Below are 17524 nucleotides of genomic sequence, written 5' to 3'. Positions count from 1 at the left end.
TAATGCAAATCCAAACACAAAACTGCTTCACACCTATTAGGATAACCACTAGCAAAAAAGACCCTCACATTCAAAATTCTGAAAAATAACAAGTGTTGGTGAAGATGTGGAGAAAGTAGGACCCAGGTGTACATGGCTGATGGTAATGTAAAATGGTACAACAGTGTGGCAGTTCCTCAAATAACAAAGACAATAAATTGTCTATCAATCCCATTTTCTGTAATTATACCCCAAAGCTTGAAAACTAGGAATCATATAGGTACTTGTGCAATAAAGCACATTAACAACATTTCACAAAAGCGGAAAGGTTGAAACTATTCAAATGTTCTTTAGCGAATGAATAATAAAAGGTCAGATAGATACAATGGGATATTATTCAGCCTTGAAGGAAATTGTGACACATGGATGAAACAAACACATGCTAAGAGGAGTAAGCCAGCCATAAAAGGACAAATACTGTATGATTCCCCTTGTATGATGTATTTAGAGCAGTCAAATCTAGAAATGAACAGAATGGTGGTTGCCTGTGGCTGGAGGGGAAATAGGAATTTGTTTTTTAATGGGTATGTATTTTCCGTTTTACAAGATGAAGGGTTCTTGAGATTAGCTGTACAGTAATGTGAAAGCACTTAACACTACTGAACTGAATACTTAAAAATGGTTAAAATGGTAAATTTTGTTAAGCAGTTCTTAGTTCTTTACCGCACATTAAAACCATCTGAATTCATACTAGATGACTTTTTAAAAATGGTTCCTTTAAAGTTCCATTCCTTAAGGGGCTTTTCTTCACCTTTGACTTTCCAGTTTAAGAAACATAAATCACAACAAACTCTCAATACCCAAACAACAACGAAAAATTACTATTTAAAACACTGGATTATCTGGATGCAGTGGACTTCACCAAAAAGAAAACTGGTGACTCAAAGACACCATCGAGAAGTGAAAAGACAACTTGCAGAATGGGAGAAAAAAATTGCAATTCATACATCTGACAAGGCACTTATATCTGGGATACGTAGAGAACTCTTGTAACACAGCAACAAAAAGACAACTCCTATAAAAAAATGGGCAGAGGACTTAGACAAACTTTTCCCTAATTACTGAGTCTGCATAATTTCACAATAGCCCAACACAACAGAATCTCACATATCCAGTGTCCAGTAGAAGGCGGCAAGAAAAAGAAATTATAGGTGGGTACAATATTAAGCCAAAGGGGCTTATGTATCAAATGACTGATAAAGAAGGGAAGAGGCTCAGGGAAAGGAACAACGACAAAATAAAAAAAACTATTAGTTTTATAACTACAGATGTCTGAAATCTGAAAATGCTTGGGCACACCTTCGTATAGCAAAACTAATTTCACAAATGTCTATCACTGTATTTGGTTTTCCTTAGTATTAGCACTAGAAACAGGCTCATTTATAAGCGGCATGCTGTGCCCTCTGAAAGTTTTCTACCAGTGGTAAATTCCATAGGTATCAAGGAAGACACATTTTCTTTATAAGCAGACAAAATGACTAGATCTTCCACTATCAAAATATACTGTCATCAGATATTATATTGGGCAAATCCACCACAGGTGTTTATACTCAAAGTCTAGAAGGCTGGTTTATAACCTTTGTGGTACTTTAACCAAAACGCTGTAAGATGACTAATGACAGCACAAGGTAAATTATGGTGTGTGCTCTGCTGCCACCCCTTGGATCCGGGAGCAAGTACTCTAGCCAAACCAGAGACTAAAAGGAACATGGTAAGCACCCCCAGTTGTCATCACAAACATAGGCAAAATGGTCAGAAAACAAGGTTGCTTCCAAAGTATGGTTTCTATAAAATAAAATCCTACAAACCACAAAACCTGATCCATAGTTATTTCTTCATCTATATCAATAGCAGGCCTCTATTCAAATCAGCTCAAATTTCAAACACAGTACTAATACACTAGAGTGATTCAGAATAACCCCTGGCTCAAGTATATACACATTTATATTGTAAAATGGACCACTATGTAAAATGTTTTTATTTTAAATTTCATAGTACAACTACACAAAAGGAACTTCTCTAAGCTAGGACAAGGGAAAAAAAGAATCAAAAGATCAGTTGCATACAATTCTGTGGTCACATTCAAATTTCTCAACTAGATGAAAAAACAATTCTCAAAAGACATCTATTATTATTATTATTTAGAAAGCTCCTTACAGTCAATGTTCTTTGAGGTTGTAGGTGCCATCTACCTGTCTTTCTCTACAGAGGATTTAAGTTATGTACATAATATCACAAGAAGGGGGAGGTGAGGAAGGCAGGTACATCTGACACAGGGTTTGTCAACATATGCACATGCATAATATGAAAATATACATGATGGGGAAAACAGAAAACATACTTCTGAATACAATCTTTACAGGCTTAGCTTGTTTTCAGAACAACAATTCTCCAGAGAGCATATTTCTCTACAGGCTCTTGGAAATCTTTAGAGACTAAGGGAGCTATTTCTCAAAAAGGGTGCAGTTTTTGAAAGTTGACATGCTCTGATTTACAGAGTAGTTTCCTAGGAGATGCAACTAGCCAACAGGCCATCAGCAGGGAATGGAAATGTTAGGGGGAAAGGATGTCCTGAGCTAATCCCATACAGGCTTTGTGGACTCCACCCCCACTCCAGACCAAAGTCATCAAGACATTGGGAAAGACAAATCCCGTCACCATCAAAGGGAAAGTGGCTGGGACCTGAGGGTGGAGTTAAGCAGCCAGGTTGGGTATAAAAAGCAGACACGTGGGCCTTGGGGGGCTTGCTCTCTCGGCTAGCCTCCTGGCTTCACTGCTCCTGGCTCGTGGACAACTCTGAGTGCCATTTGGGATTCCAGATCGGTGGATCGGGTAGGACGCATTTAAAACTTTGTCTCCCATTTTTCTCCCTGAGCTGCACATTTCCTCATTTGCCCTTCCCTTGTAAATAAACCTTTTATTAACCTTTCGTGTGTGCCTGCAGTAGAGAATTGATAAGTCCTTTTAAGCGCGCAGGTGAGGACCCACAGTCAGGCACCCCCTTTTGTATCGGGGCTGCGCTATAACAGAAAGAGAAGGGGCGCCACTAATAGAAGAGGTAAAGAAGCAGAGCTCAGAAGAGAACAGGCACCAACAAATCCAACATTTGCAACTTAAGAAAAGTTGGGACAAATTACCTGGTGAGGCCAAAATGCCTAGAGGAAATCCTTAAAGCAAGATAACCACTGCAGGACAAAGTTGTGACCTTAAGATAAGCAGCTATTTATTTTCCACTGCAGACAGGTTAAGAAGATAAGCATTTCTTTAGCAACCTTGCCCAGAGGTGGTTGACAAAACCTTACAGTTTTGTCACAATATTCTAAGAACAAAGTAGGTAAGACACCTAAGAACATAATCTTATTATAGAATTCCATTTTTTTAAAAAAATGGTCCCAAAGTGTAGCTTGCCAAAATGTCTTGACATATATTTACCAAGGTGCTAAACCTGAAACACTAAGTTTCAGTCTCTTACTCCTTTTGAATTTTGACTTAAAGTCAAAAAATTCCTTTTTTTTAAAGTTTCCTTTTATGCCTCTCCCTATATGCTCTGGGGTGAAACCTTAAGTTTCTGAATTCATCTTTATTATGATACCTGACAGGAAGAAGAGGCAAGGATTACTAAAGGGATGATTTCTAACTTTAGAGATGGATGCTACTTTATAATCTCTGATGTTTTTGTTTTATATGTTGGGTTTAATACAAGCAGATTAAAGTTTTTTCCAGGGAAGTTCCCAAACCAAATCAACACTCATTTAACCTCCAACAAGTCATCAAAGTCGTTAGACCAGTTTGTGTAAACATCAAAATAAAATCAAGGAAGTGGAATATTTCATTTTCAAGTAGAGCAAACGACCCACAGGGGAGAATGAGAAATGAAGTTCTCACTAAGGAGTTGCTTGCTACATATATGGACTATAACCTTCTTTAATTTTTAATATTTTTATTCACTCTTGTGCTTTGTCACAATTACCACTTTTTCAAAATCAAAAGGCTCTCATTCAAGAGCCATTAATCGTGAAGTACAGCAATGAATGATTCACAGGCAGATCGTAAAAACTGGCTGACCAACACACAACAGACAACAATGTGCTGCTTAAGGCTTCCGGGTCTCTGCTCTCAGATTTCTTGTTATCACTTTAGGGATACTGTCCCTTATCACAGACGGTTCACTAAAACTTCCACCAGAGGACTAACATCTGAGAATAAAGCAGCTGGGAGACAGGAGGAAGAAGTAGTTGTAAATAGACTAAATACAGACAGTAAACAAAACTAGACAAAATTCAGGAAGGAAGAGAACTTAAAGGAACAGCTGATAGTTATCCCTTCCCTCAGATGATAGCTGCAGCCTTTGGATGCCAGGGGCTTTCTGATGCAGCCCCAAACAGGAAAATGTAGGCACTCTTTGACCTGCAAATACCTTATCAAGGCTCACCATCAATATTCAAGAACACTACAGAAAGGTTAAATGGGAAAAACAAAACACATGTGGTTGCGACAGGCTTGTCTATCCTCCAATATGCTGGAGAACCCCAGAATCCTTGGCAAGTTTTCTAAACATGTAAAACAAATGCTCAGATACAAAGAATAAATAAATATAAATTATCCTTTCACTCTATTCTGATGCAATAACTCTTGAACAGGGAGAATGAAGACAGTGACTAATACATCTGGGAGTCTCAATTTTCAAATAGAATCCAACAAATTCTGTTACAGGGCAACAAATCTGACTGTGAGTCTTCACCTATGGGCTTAAAAGGGACTTACAATAAGATTCAACTGCAGGCACACACAAAAAGGTTAATAAAGGTTTTATTTACAAAAAAGGTTGGAAATGAAAGGAATAGCTGAGGAAAAAAAAAAAAGGGACAAATTGGTGAATGCGTGCTACCAGTTCCACTGAGCTGGGACCCCAATAGCACGCTGAAAACAGGAGAACCCCCCTCACCCCAACCCTAGATGTCCGGTTATATACCAACCCTGGCTGCTTAACGCTACCCTCAGTTCCCAGCAATGCTCCCTTTGGTGGTGACATTATAGGATTTGTAGTCCTCAGTGTCTTGGATCTCTTTGGTCTGGGGTGAGGGTGGGGTCCATAAATCCCTCTGGATCGCAAATTCTACCGCACAAGGTCATAGGATTCTATTTTTTTTTTAAAAAAGGGCAAGTGTCTAACATTAATAGCAGGTAGTACAATCTCACTAAATGTTAACTAGATGGAACTCCAGATTCTTGTCCCCCTTACTCCCTACCCTTTAAAAGAAAAGAGTTAGCATTACAACATAGCTAGAAGTAGGAAGACAAAAAGCAATGTTAGTTCAGTTGAAGTCTTACTTGAATCTGAGTAGGCCCAAAGAGAGAAACGACTAGATTATGGTTAAGTGATGATCACCTTAATCAGATTATAGGATCTGCCAAATCTTCCAACAAAAGAAAGAAACCAAAAATGCAGTTCAAAACAGCATGGTCAGAACACCAGAAACACGTCTTTGTAATTTATCATAAGGGAGGAATATAGAAATTCATTCCTCTCCAAAATTTTATTTTTATTATTTTTAAAAAGATTTATTTATGCATACAAGAACTGGGGTACAGGCCAGAGGTGCAGCGGGTGAGAGGATTCACCAGAGACAGAGTGGGGAGCAGAACAGACTGACTGGAATACACTGCTGAGGGCAGCAGCGGGCGAGTCAGGAGAGGTCTGCTGCACCATGTGGGTCACCTCCCTGGTCAGGGATGGAACTTGGGCTGCAGTAGCTGTGGATAGCCTCATAAGCTGTGTCTTAACCCCCTGCGCCACCAGGGAGGCCACCTCTTCAAAACTTTAAATGGTTACATGAAAAGTGACTTTATCTCACAGTTGTGACATGGGTTTAGTATTTTGATATTACCCATAGTCAGTTCCTTCAAAGATCTGACCTGTTTTCTCTTCTGCCCAGTATTCAACAGTGAAAAGGCACTTAGTGTGTACAGTAGGTCTACTTTAGGTTCTTGAGGGCAGAAATCATTTTAGCATACACTGGATTCTCAAATATTTGATGAATGAATAGTTAACTCTATATCAGAAAAGGGCCTTCTCTATAAAGCTCTTTCTAAGCAGCTCCGGAGATTTTTTCTAAACCACCAAATAAAATGCCAATTAAAAATGATTTTGTTAATCTCTGCAGAGGAATTAATATGTGCCTAAAATGACTAACTGTCCCTCCATTAGCATCCTATCCTATTGTTAGTCTTTTTACCATAAAAAAAAAATCAATACTTTCAGAGTACCTTCCTTTGCAGCCCTTAATTTCGTTTCTTCTCACCTACTTGCTCTTCGCTACCAATATCATCTATGATGCAGGTGAGAGGTAGATGGAACTGCTTTTTTATAAACACCAAACTAGGAGGAAACTAGGAGGATTCTGTTACTAAGCAAAAAGGTCAGACAAAACTTTCTGAAATATTGTGCACTCCACCTGGGGTCAGATGCCAGTAGCAGATATGTAGAGGACTATTTATGAGAACTAAGAACTGAACATTTTGAGACATTAAAGGTACCCTTTATCTTAGAGAATAGAGTAACTCAGATGCCCCAAAAATTTTCAGCAAAAAGTTTACAAAGGTTCAGTGGAGTGTTTTATCCTCAAGAGCACTAAGATTACTCACATATACATCTGGTGGCATATCAGCTGCTTCTACAATCACAATCATTTACTTTGTCTTAAAAATTATAACAATGTCGGGCCTCCCCTGTGGCTCAGTGGTTGAGCGTTGGGTTGCGAAGCTGCCCGCAGCCTCTGCAGTGCCGGTTCGATCCCCAGCTGCTCCCCGGCCACCGGAGGAGGGTCCCACATGGTGCGCAGACCTCTCCTGACGCCCGCTGCTCCCTTCAGCAGTGTACTTCGGTCCTTCTGCCTGCTCTGGTCCCTGCTCTGCCTCTGGTGAATTCTCTCACCCTCCCGCGCCTCTGACTGTACCCAGTGCTTGTATAAATAAATAAATAAATAAATCTTTAAAAAAAAAAAAAAAAAAATTATAACAATGTCACAAAATTAACCAAGTGGAATATTCCATCAGGGAGTAGCAGAAGGTGGAAAATTTTTCTGTGTTGTCACAACAGTGCAAAGCCAGGAAATATCAATTACACCAGCATTAGGGACCCTACAAACAAGAAATTCCACCACACTTCTTTCTTAACCACTTTGCAAGAACTTTTCAAATAAAACAAAAGTCATAGCTTTCCTCTTAATCTTCTAATACACAAATCAGCTTCAGGGAAAGCACTAAAAATCAAGTTATTTCCCCTCACCACCCCCAAAGCTCGTTAAGAATAGAGATGTTTGGTACCCAAGTCCCTCCGTTATCATTGGTTCCTTGGTCTCAGCACACTCCCTCCCTCTAGTAAATCACAAACCTCCTTGCACAAGAGTCACGAGTCCCTCTTTTCAGAAGAGAATGGGAGATGTTTCTATTCAGCAAAAGAGATATTAATTGAAAAGCAAGGGAATGTGGTTAAGGTAGGATCATAAGCTCAGAAATGAGAAAGTGGAAAACAGAATTTAGCACTGTAACTTACTAGGCATTCTGCACTTCAACATTTTCACCCATGAAATGCCAATTACAGCTTTCCTCACACAACCATTCTGAAGAGTCAAAATGTATGCTATTCAACTCATCTTAAGAAAAACAGTTTTGTTATTGGACCAAGAAGTATCTCCTGAGCCATGAATCTCTAAGGGTCTTTCCTGAGGGTCCTCCTTAAATAAAGGCGAGAAGATGTCAGAAAATGGGGTAGTCAGAAAAGAAAACCTTTTTCCAGGGATAAGCTAAAAATATCCAGAATTATTAAGAAATTGTTTGGGGGGGCCTCCCTGGTGGCGCAGCGGTTGAGCTCTGGGCTGCGAGACTGCCCACAGCCTCTGCAGTGCCAGTTCGATCTCCGGCCACTGGGCGAGGGACCCACATGGCGCGCAGACCTCTCCTGCCGCACCCACTGCTTCCCTCAGCAGTGTACTTCAGTCCTTCTGCCTGCTCTGCTCCCCGCTCTGGCGAATTCTCTCACCCTCCCGCGCTTCTGACTGTACCCAGTGCATGTATAAATAAACAAATAAATAAATCTTAAAAAAAGAAAAAGAAAAAAGAAAGAAATTGTTTGGGAATCAGTAACAAGTACGTTTTCATTATCTGCAAACTAAAATTTAAACTGAAAGGCAAACTTGCATTTGCACTACCTTTAAGCTAACTGTGCTGACTTTACCAATAAGGTATCACATGGGCAATAATACCCTGAAAGCTCACCAACCAGCAACCAACAGAAAGCATTTGGATCTAATTTCAGGCTAAGTGGTTTGTAATAAAGAGTGAATTTCAATTACAAGTTCTAAGTTGTAGGTCAGTTAGAGCTCCACTTCATCACATATCAGCCAAACAATGCTATTGCCCAAAGCAACATTTTTCGATACTTGCCTAGCTTAGAAAATCTGAGTAGTCAAACAATCTCTTGGTTTTTGACAATATCAAACACCTCATTCAGGATCCTTGTTAGCTGCTTACAGCACACCCCCTTTAATATGTGCTGAGTTTTTTTTTTTTTAAAGATTTAGTTATTTATTTATACAAGCACTGGGTACAGTCAGAAGCGCGGGAGGGTGAGAGAATTCACCAGAGCCAGAGTGGGGAGCAGAGCAGGCAGAAGGACCGAAGTACACTGCTGAGGGGAGCAGCGGGCGGCAGGAGAGGTATGGGCGCCATGTGGGACCCTCCTCCGATGGCCGGGGATCGAACCGCCGCAGTGGAGGCTGCGGGCAGCTTCACAACCCAGCGCTCAACTGCTGCATATGGGGCTGGAAATGGCTTCTAGTATCAGTTCAGGGTTGTGTTTTACACTATGTTCTCATTGTATTACATATTTTCAAAATGTCTAGTGTCAAACTCATAGTGGGTATTTGATAAATGCTATAAATCAATGGATTAATAGTAAAAAAACATTTGTGGGTTTCATTTTTCACATACTTCAATATAAGTTGGGGGGGGGGAAGGACGCACCTAATTTAGAAGGCCACACACACATCGGGGAATAGATAAGCTTTTGCCTATTTGGGATTTGTCTATTTAAATGAGGCCTTTTAGAGGATCAGATAAAAAATGGGAAAACAGAAGAGTAAAGGCCCCAAACCTCCAAGTTGTATGCACGACAAGCAGCTGTCAGGCATCTAAAAATGTAAAGTTCTTGGAAGTGGGTAGGAAGGACAGTGACAATAGTAAAGGCAAAGTATACACTAGATGAAAGCTTTATGTCTAAAAATACTCATGTTAAAATAAAGCTATGAAACAACTTATAAAAAGGATAAAGCAAACAAATACATATTAAGGCACCTATTACATACCATGTTTTAAAGTAGATGAAAGAGAAAGGGCTGGATTAAAGCACAGAAAGGTTGATCAATCTACAAAATGTAAAAGAATAAAGTCAGCTTATACATTTGTATATATGAGAGATTAATAATGAAATTATGGCTTTTAATCCAAATCAATTGTTTTGGGGGAGCTTGAAACCATTCTTTATCCTACAACAACAAAGAGACAACCGATCAAAAATGGGCAAGAGACCTAAATAAACACGATTGTAAGACATTCATATGGTCTATGGGCACGTGAAAAATTGTTCAACATCATTTATTATAAGGGAAATGCAAACCAAAACTACAATGGCATACCACCTCACCCCTGGGAGAATGGCCTGTATCAAAAAGAAGAGAAACAACAAACATTGGCAAGGATGTGGAGAAAAAGGAATACTCCTCTACTATTGGTGGGAATGTAATTTGGTGGAGTGTCTGTGGAAAACAGTAGACACCTCAAAAAAAAGAAAAAGAAATCCCTCATGATCCAGCAATATCTCTGTCATGTTTTTACCCAAAGAATATGAAAACACTAATATGAAAAACTTATTTAGTCCTAAATTCATGGCAGCACTTTTCACAATCGCCAAGCCACGGAACCAACCTAACTAAATACCCCTAGATAAATTGTGGAGGGCCTCCCTGGTGGTGCAAGGGGTTAAGCACAGAACTGTGAAGCTATCAGCAGTCTCTGAAGCAACAGTTCCATCCCCGGCTGGCCAGGAAGCTACCCACATGGCGCAGCAGAGCTCTCCTATCTCGACTGCTGCTCCCCTCAGCAGTATACTTTTCAGTCAATCTGCCTGTTCTGTTCCCCACTCTGTCTCTGGTGAATTCTCTCAACCCCCCTCCTCACACCTCTGGCCTACATTCCAGTTCTTGTATGCATAAATAAATAAATCTTAAAAAAAAAAAAAAAAAAAAAGAAACTGTGGAAATACACTCAATACTCAATGGGATGAAAGAGTGCCTTCTGAGACAACATTGATATGCCCTGAGGTGATTATGCTAAATGAAATGTCAGAAGGTGAAACACAGATATTAGACGGTTTCACTTATCTGTGGAATATAAATAAAAAGACACACTGGCAAAGTATACAAAAACAATCTTCAGGCTCTGTGGAGGTTTGATGGAGGACGAGTGAAGCATGTACACATAAGGAGAAATAAATGTAACCCCAAATTAATGTAGAGATGTAAACAACTGACCAAAAAATGAGAAGGATTTATTCTATTTTCTTAATCTTCACTTAGATTTGAGGGGGGAAAAAAAAAAAAGACAAAGGGGAAGTTTTCATTCTAATAGTAGGTTGCAAAGTGTGTCCAAAGGTATGAGATAAAGCTATTACCAGAGACGACTTCATCATGTTCTCTGAGGCCAGTGCTCTTATGAGAAACCTCATAATTTCCAAGCTGCTGGGAAAAAACTCTTTGAATCTCCCTAATTCCTTCTCCCCCTCACTAAGATAGTAGGATACTGAAGAATTACAAGACACCTACAGAATGTATCCTAGGAGAAGGTTCTATTCTGAGATCCCTGGAGAAATTTTCCCTGTCCAAGTTCTCAATTGGACAGTTCCAGCAGTGGGCCTGGGGAAAGAGGTCATTTTTGCCTTGATTCTTCAAATAGGATCTAAAACCATTCAGTCAAGCTGTAAAACAGACATTTCAAGTTTTCTCATAACCAAACATCTTTCTAGCACAAGATGTGCTTTGAGCACATTCTCATACTCAAGCTCATAGAAAACACACCCTCTGCTAAAAGTGAGTGGGGCCCTAACCTGCACTGTACATGGTGACATGGTGGTGCAATTAGGCTCTCCTGCTTACCTAGGGCATTGTCCAGATTAATCTTTCCTTCCCTGCAAGACTAAGTATAGGTGGTATGACAATGAGAAGTCTGTCAAGAGTTGAAATTCAAAGAGTAACTGTTCACTGGATTCAGTGTATAGAACACCACGCCAGTATACAGTGACTGTCAGGACTAGTGCTGAATTGAGACAGGCAGCCTATGACATATGGGGTGAACTGAGGACCACTCCTATCAAACACACTCCTATTTTCCCTTCTTCCCTTTACTACTGTTTTTCTCTCTCTCACAGTTCAGAGTGTTGTGGTATCTGTAGTCTGATCCCTTAAGAAGAGGCCACCAAGACCCCTGTAGTTAACTGTTCTACACTCATTCTCTTCTCAGGAAATCAAGTATTTTAATTTTTGACTATTCTCTCTCAGGGTCTTTTACCAGTATAAATATCAGAGGCAGAAAGGAGGTGGGTGGTTCAAGCAGAAGAGAGGATGGAGAAAATAAAACCCTCCTGAAGAGCTTGAATGCTTTGGTATTAAGTATAAAAGACTACAAAGTATCACTTTAGTTATAACCAATCCCTTAAAGATACAAAGAACTAAAGTAAAGTACCTGCAGTTTCACTACTTTTAAGAACATTTCAAGTACTATACACATGAATGTTTTATAAATCAACAAGTTTCACTTGGGAAAGGTATCAAGCACATTTATCCAAATCATATTAAAAACCTGTCCATATTACGCATCTATAAGATTTGAAAAAACTTATTTAATATCTCAAAAAATTAATTAACCTTTAATTATAAGTGAGTAGTTTTGTGGAGATTAAAAAAGATGGTTATGTGGAATCCCCCCGTATTTATCAGGACTTTTCAAGACTCCAGGGGATGTCTGAAAAACAGATAGTAGTAAACTCTGGGTATGTTTTTCCCATACATATTTATGATAACATTTAATTTATAAACCAGGCACAGAAAGAGATTAACAATAGTAAAACAGAACATTTTTAACAATCTGCAGTGACAAAAGTTATGTGGATATGATTTTTCAGAATTCCTAACATTTTCAGATCATGGTTGACTGTACCCGAAACTGTGGAAAGCAAAATGGGGGAAGGTGGGGTAAGGAAAGGGATGATGTTGGTCTTTGTCCTGACTTTTGGCAGGACTAGTAAAATCCGTAGAATTTCCTATTTCTTTCTTTTTTGGGTCATCCATAGTTCCTTTGGAGCAAACCTAAGTTTATGCTAATTAGGTGACTTAGGTAGGAAACCTAAATAATCTCAGGATGAGATTAATTCCCAGAAAGACCAAGTGATTCTGTGGGATGGAATTTTCAGCCCCATTGTGGAACCTGGGGGGTAGGGTTGGGATTGTAGATTAAACTATTAAAAACTCTTGAATAGGATTTAATGAACTTCTGGGTTGGTAAACCTTTCAGGGCCTCCCACTATGTACCTTTTCTTTTTAAAGATTTATTTCCATTTATCTATACAAGCACTAGACACAGTCAGAAGCGCGGGAGGGTGAGAGAATTCACCAGAGCCAGAGCGGGGAGCAGAGCAGGCAGAAGGACTGAAGTACAGTGCTGAGGGGAGCAGCGGGCGGCAGGAGAGGTCTGCGCACCATGTGGGACCCTCCTTCAGTGGCCGGGGAGCAGCCAGGGATTGAAACGGCTCTGCAGAGGCTGAGGGCAGCTTCACAACCCAGTGCTCAACTGCTGCGCCACCGGGGAAGCCCCCACTATGTACCTTTTCACCTGTATCCTTTATAATGCAATATCCTTTGTAATATATTACAAAGCAAACATAAACCTGTTTCCCCGAGTTCTGTGGGCCATTGTAGCAAATGGCTGAAACTGAGGAGTCATAACAACCTCCAATTTACAGGCTGTTGGTGAGAAGTAGGGGAGGCCTGGTCTCACCTTGTAAGTGGGGTCAGTCTTGTGAGACTGAGTCCTTTACTTTGTGGGATCTAATGCCAACTCCAGGTTGTGTCAGATCTGAATTAAATTACAGGACACTTAGCAGAGAACCGGAGAATGCTTAGTGTGGGGGAAAAAACCTCACACATCTGGTATTCAAAGCAGTGAAGAGTCACATCACCCCACACCAAGAGTTATGTCTGGGGATAAGAAGTCACGGCCATATAATTTGTATTTCGTTCAGAGTCAAGATCTCTTAAGTTATTTTTAACCAAACAGTAAGCTTTAAAAATGCTGAAGGACCATAGACCAAATAAAGTTTACAGAACCATGCTGATCTTATTTGACTGTGCCTGCATTTTATCTGAAATATACAAGGTTCCCTGCTGAAGTTAAGTGAAAAAATATTGTAACACTCACAGACATAACTTAGCTCAAACTAACCTTGTCTGTTCCTTTGTCACATTCACCACTGCCCATGACCAGGACAGGCTATGATTATTTCTTTATCTAAAAACTATGAAGCTTCCAACACTATTTCTGGGGCTACCTCATGCCGGCTCAGAAGACACCAGAAAAAAACAACAACCAAAATTTCCCACCTACCTTTCCTCTAACATATGTTCATCTGCTTTAGCTCCTTATTCAGAATAAGGACAAGCACAGCTCCGTTCACATGGCCCTAGTTCCAGTTTTGGCTTATATATACATATGTCCTCATTAAACCAACTATAGAGAATATGCCAGAAGCAATCATAAACTGGGAAGAACTACCACTAACTTTAAGTGGCACGTATGTAGAGCAAAAAAACCGGCTGATTATTTTCCGAGCACATCCTGAAACTAGCATTCAGTCAGGCTTATATGAAACTAAATAGCACGTTCCACTCAACTTAAATTCAGTTACATGTAATAATCCTCAACTCAGAAAATTAAGTATGATGCTGGCTACAAAAACTGACTCCTAGTCAAGTTCTCCATTTTAGACATTTTGGCTCCCACAAATGTACTTCTAAGACAATAACATAGTCTGTTATAAGCTCAGATTACAATTTGAGTAAATCCAGTCTTACAGTTTTTTGAAAACATAAAACAATTCCATTGTCCAATAGACTACACTGGTTCAAATCCTGGACTCTGCTACATTCTAGCTCTGTGACGCTTTGGAGAGTAAATTATTTAATCTCTCAGCCTCAGTTGCCCTGTCTATCAAATGGTGGCTGTTGTGAAGATTAAACGAAGTAATGTTTGCTTGACACAGTGTCTATATTATACTAGTGACTAAGGGCTCAATAAATTATCATGCTCTGTAACTTCAATATTTAATTAGTCAATTTTGCAGGAGGTTTCTTTTAAACCTACACTATATTTGGGTCATATAAAGAAGCAATCACATATTGCCTATTTCTATTTTAAAATTACTTTTATCCCAGCATTACTTAGTGTTGTTTAAAACCAATGAATCTGACTCACATGCTCAGAATTCTACACTGCTGTGACAGGCCAAAGAAAACAAACGAACCCCCAAAACAACTTCATTTCCGGGACAATTCTATTAATTCACCACTCCACTGCACTATCAAAGTGCTAATAACCGTGGTTCAACTCATTAGTTTTCTCTTAAAACACACAGGTTGCACCCAAACACCAGCAAATAGATTTGTTTGCCATTCAGTTTATCTTTAAAATCCATTAATTTGCCCCAAAAATATTTCAGAGTGATGTAAAGAAGGTAGAACATTTCTTACTGTATATTGATAAGTGAAATAGCCTGATTTTAATATAATTTAGTCATAAAAAAAGCTATTCCTGAAAAGGAACTATTACGTATTGGGGAACATGAGTCCAACAGAGTCAACTGTCACTCCCTTACTGATGCCCACAGATGGCTGAGATTTTAAATTTTCGAGATGTATCAAGATACAACCTCTGAATAAAAGCAAACCAGGCAATTCAGAAGAAAACTCTCAGTTATTTTATATATCTCAACTCTGTCCAAAATTTTCAAACTATGGCTGGGAAGAAAACTTATGCTTTACACTAATTAAAGAGGTGGAGTCTTTGCAAACTTTACAGAGGAGTATAAAAGTTTCAAGTGGCTAGGCAACATGGCCAGGAAACAATTTAAGAATATTTCCTTCACTAGGCAATAGAAAGGAATGCTCTTCCTTAATAAACTGTGTTATCAATGTTGTGAATTTGTATTTTTGTCTTCCTCAAAGAATACATGTAAACCTCCAAATTAAAGTAACTCAAGAGAACAAATATACAGGTTACATCTCACTTAAAACAAAACAGCAACAATACAATCTATATGAAAGTCATACTCTACTAAAGGATTCAAGTAACACAACAGAAAATCCCAGTGAAACAAAATAACCTGGCTAATTCCTGGTAGTGCACTATGATGGGTCAAGACCTATATTACCCCTTTTGTATTACACTGTCACATTTGGGAAACAATTACTCATTATACCATGTGGCATAGAACCATCTGGGTTCAAGTTCCCATAAGATTATTAATTAGGTCTAAATAGTCTATTAAATTCAAAGAAAAGCAACCTAAAGAATAAAGAGTAAGTTGTAACCTCCAATTCATATTAGAGTAAGAAAAGCCCAAGTCACTGGATAAGGCCAAACTTTCAGAAGTTACATTCCTTAGCAAAACTGTCCTAATTTATTGAGAACGAAACACAAAAGCAAAAGCAATCTGTTAACCCTGAGCCTTGTGAGGAGTTAAGAATACCCTTTCATTAAGTAGTAACAGAGTTTGAGGGGATGGTGATCCTCTAGTTGCTCGCTGCAAATGACTGACAAAGGACAGACCGGGACTGATAGTCAGAATGCCCAATTCTTGTGCTGAAAACAACTTTCAACATGGCCTGGGGCAAGCCACTCTGCTATTCTAAGAATGCTCAGACACAAAAATATGTAATGTTCCAAACGCATTTTTTTGGGTCCACATCCTGTAAGTAAAAACTTCCTATAACTAGGAAAACAACAAAATAAATAGAAAACAGGAATGCCATCGACACACCTTCCTAAAATCACTAATCCTTCTATTTTAATATAAAAACAGTATAATGTTACGATCAGTTTGTAACCAGCCTACCTTCCTACAACAGACACACCCCAATTTCTCACAAAATTTAGAAATAGAGACTGAGAGTCGACCTAATTCAGCTCTGAACGCCAACAAGCCTCAGGGCAAAGGCAACTCTCCACATAAGTTACAGAGAGGGGCAGCTACAGAAACCCTGTTCTTATAGCTCAAATCAAACAGCCACATAATCTGCGTTGCTCTTGGGCAGTATAGATTCATAAAGTAAAAGCTCCCTTATTCTCCCACCCCGCACACGCTGGCATTTTCAATTTACAGGTAGGTCGTGAAACAGCTAAAACCAGGAAGCTCCATGGAAGTCATCTTAAGACAGCTGCTAAAATCCACAGGCATCGGGGAAGTCAGAAAGAGGTAGTCCCTGACCACCTAGTCTTTCCTGCCCGTCCAAACTTCACCCACACACACGGGTATCAGAAGGTCGAGAGGGGGAGGCCATTTTAATGAGGTCTGACTGAGGAACAAGAAGAGAGGAAATCAGGGAAGGGCGTTCGGAAAAGAAGGCCGTGCCTTCTCCCCCAACATCACCCGAGTCAGGTGGGCAGCACCTGGAGCTCAGAGGGAGTGGCTGCATTCAAGGGCCTGGGAGGGGTACAAAAGTAACAGCGGTCCACCACGACTGGGTCAAGTGGTTCGAGCCCCGCGAGTGCGGCCACTTACCCCCAAGCGGGGGGAAGGACACTTTCTTGGGCCAACCGGGCAGACGCTCGCCCCTGAGTTGGGGGCTACCACCCAGAGGTCCAGAAGGCGGGAGTTAGCTAGTGCCTGGTTCTCCTCATCCGGCCATGCGGCGCGGGGGCGGCCATCGTGAGGGGTCCGGGAACCAAGAGGGCACGGGGGGGCCGGACGCGGCGCTCACCCGCGGGCCGCCTCCAAGCTCTTGATGAGCTTCTTGATCTTCCAGATCTCCACGTTCCTGTCGGCAGCACTGGGGTCGTCCGCCATCTTCTCGCCTCCTCCTCCCTAGAGCGGCCCGGCGGGGCCCGGAGACACCAAGACCACAGAGTTAGCGCCGCCGCTGGGGCAGAGCGGCTCCCTTCCTTGCCACCCCAGAGAGGCCCTCCTCTTCCCGCCCGGGCGGCCCGCCGCGGTAGTCCCTGGCCTTTCCTTTCCCCGGTTTACCTAAGGGCCCAGTCCTGGGCGGCAGCGGCTGCTCCTCCCCGGCGGCGGCTCCGCGGCGGCGGCTCTGACGTAGGACACCGGCTCCCTCTCTCCAGGCAGCTGCATGTGTTGCAATCCGCTCACATGGGGCCTGTGACA

General features: G+C 40.7%; 1 protein-coding gene and 1 long non-coding RNA gene across 4 annotated transcripts in view; one reads left to right on the top strand and one right to left on the bottom strand.

Annotated features, from left to right (window-relative positions):
* Positions 1 to 1887, top strand: part of LOC119243425 (uncharacterized) — a 24166-nt gene extending 22279 nt beyond the window's left edge. The window contains exon 4 of the long non-coding RNA XR_005124706.2: positions 805 to 1887. This is a non-coding gene — a long non-coding RNA (uncharacterized LOC119243425). The remainder of the gene's footprint in view (positions 1 to 804) is intronic.
* Positions 1 to 17524, bottom strand: part of ETF1 (eukaryotic translation termination factor 1) — a 27523-nt gene extending 9999 nt beyond the window's left edge. The window contains exons 1-2 of one of the 3 annotated variants that reach the window (XM_037509205.2): positions 17387 to 17524; positions 17124 to 17227 (exon numbers count right to left, since the gene is read on the bottom strand). In XM_037509205.2, coding sequence (XP_037365102.1) covers positions 17124 to 17209 — 86 coding nt within the window. In that variant the 5' untranslated portion in view covers positions 17210 to 17227; positions 17387 to 17524. Of the gene's footprint in view, positions 1 to 9404; positions 9465 to 10768; positions 10790 to 17123; positions 17228 to 17386 lie in introns of those variants that run through there. The other 2 variants (XM_037509206.2, XM_054694347.1) reach the window with 2 other exon arrangements.

This window comes from Talpa occidentalis, unplaced genomic scaffold (genome assembly GCF_014898055.3).
Source record: "Talpa occidentalis isolate TD23 unplaced genomic scaffold, MPIMG_talOcc4v2.1 talOcc4.13, whole genome shotgun sequence".
Lineage (NCBI taxonomy): Eukaryota > Metazoa > Chordata > Mammalia > Eulipotyphla > Talpidae > Talpa > Talpa occidentalis.
The sequence above is the reverse complement of the archived record's forward strand: the minus strand, read 5'-3'. Positions and strand labels throughout refer to the sequence as shown.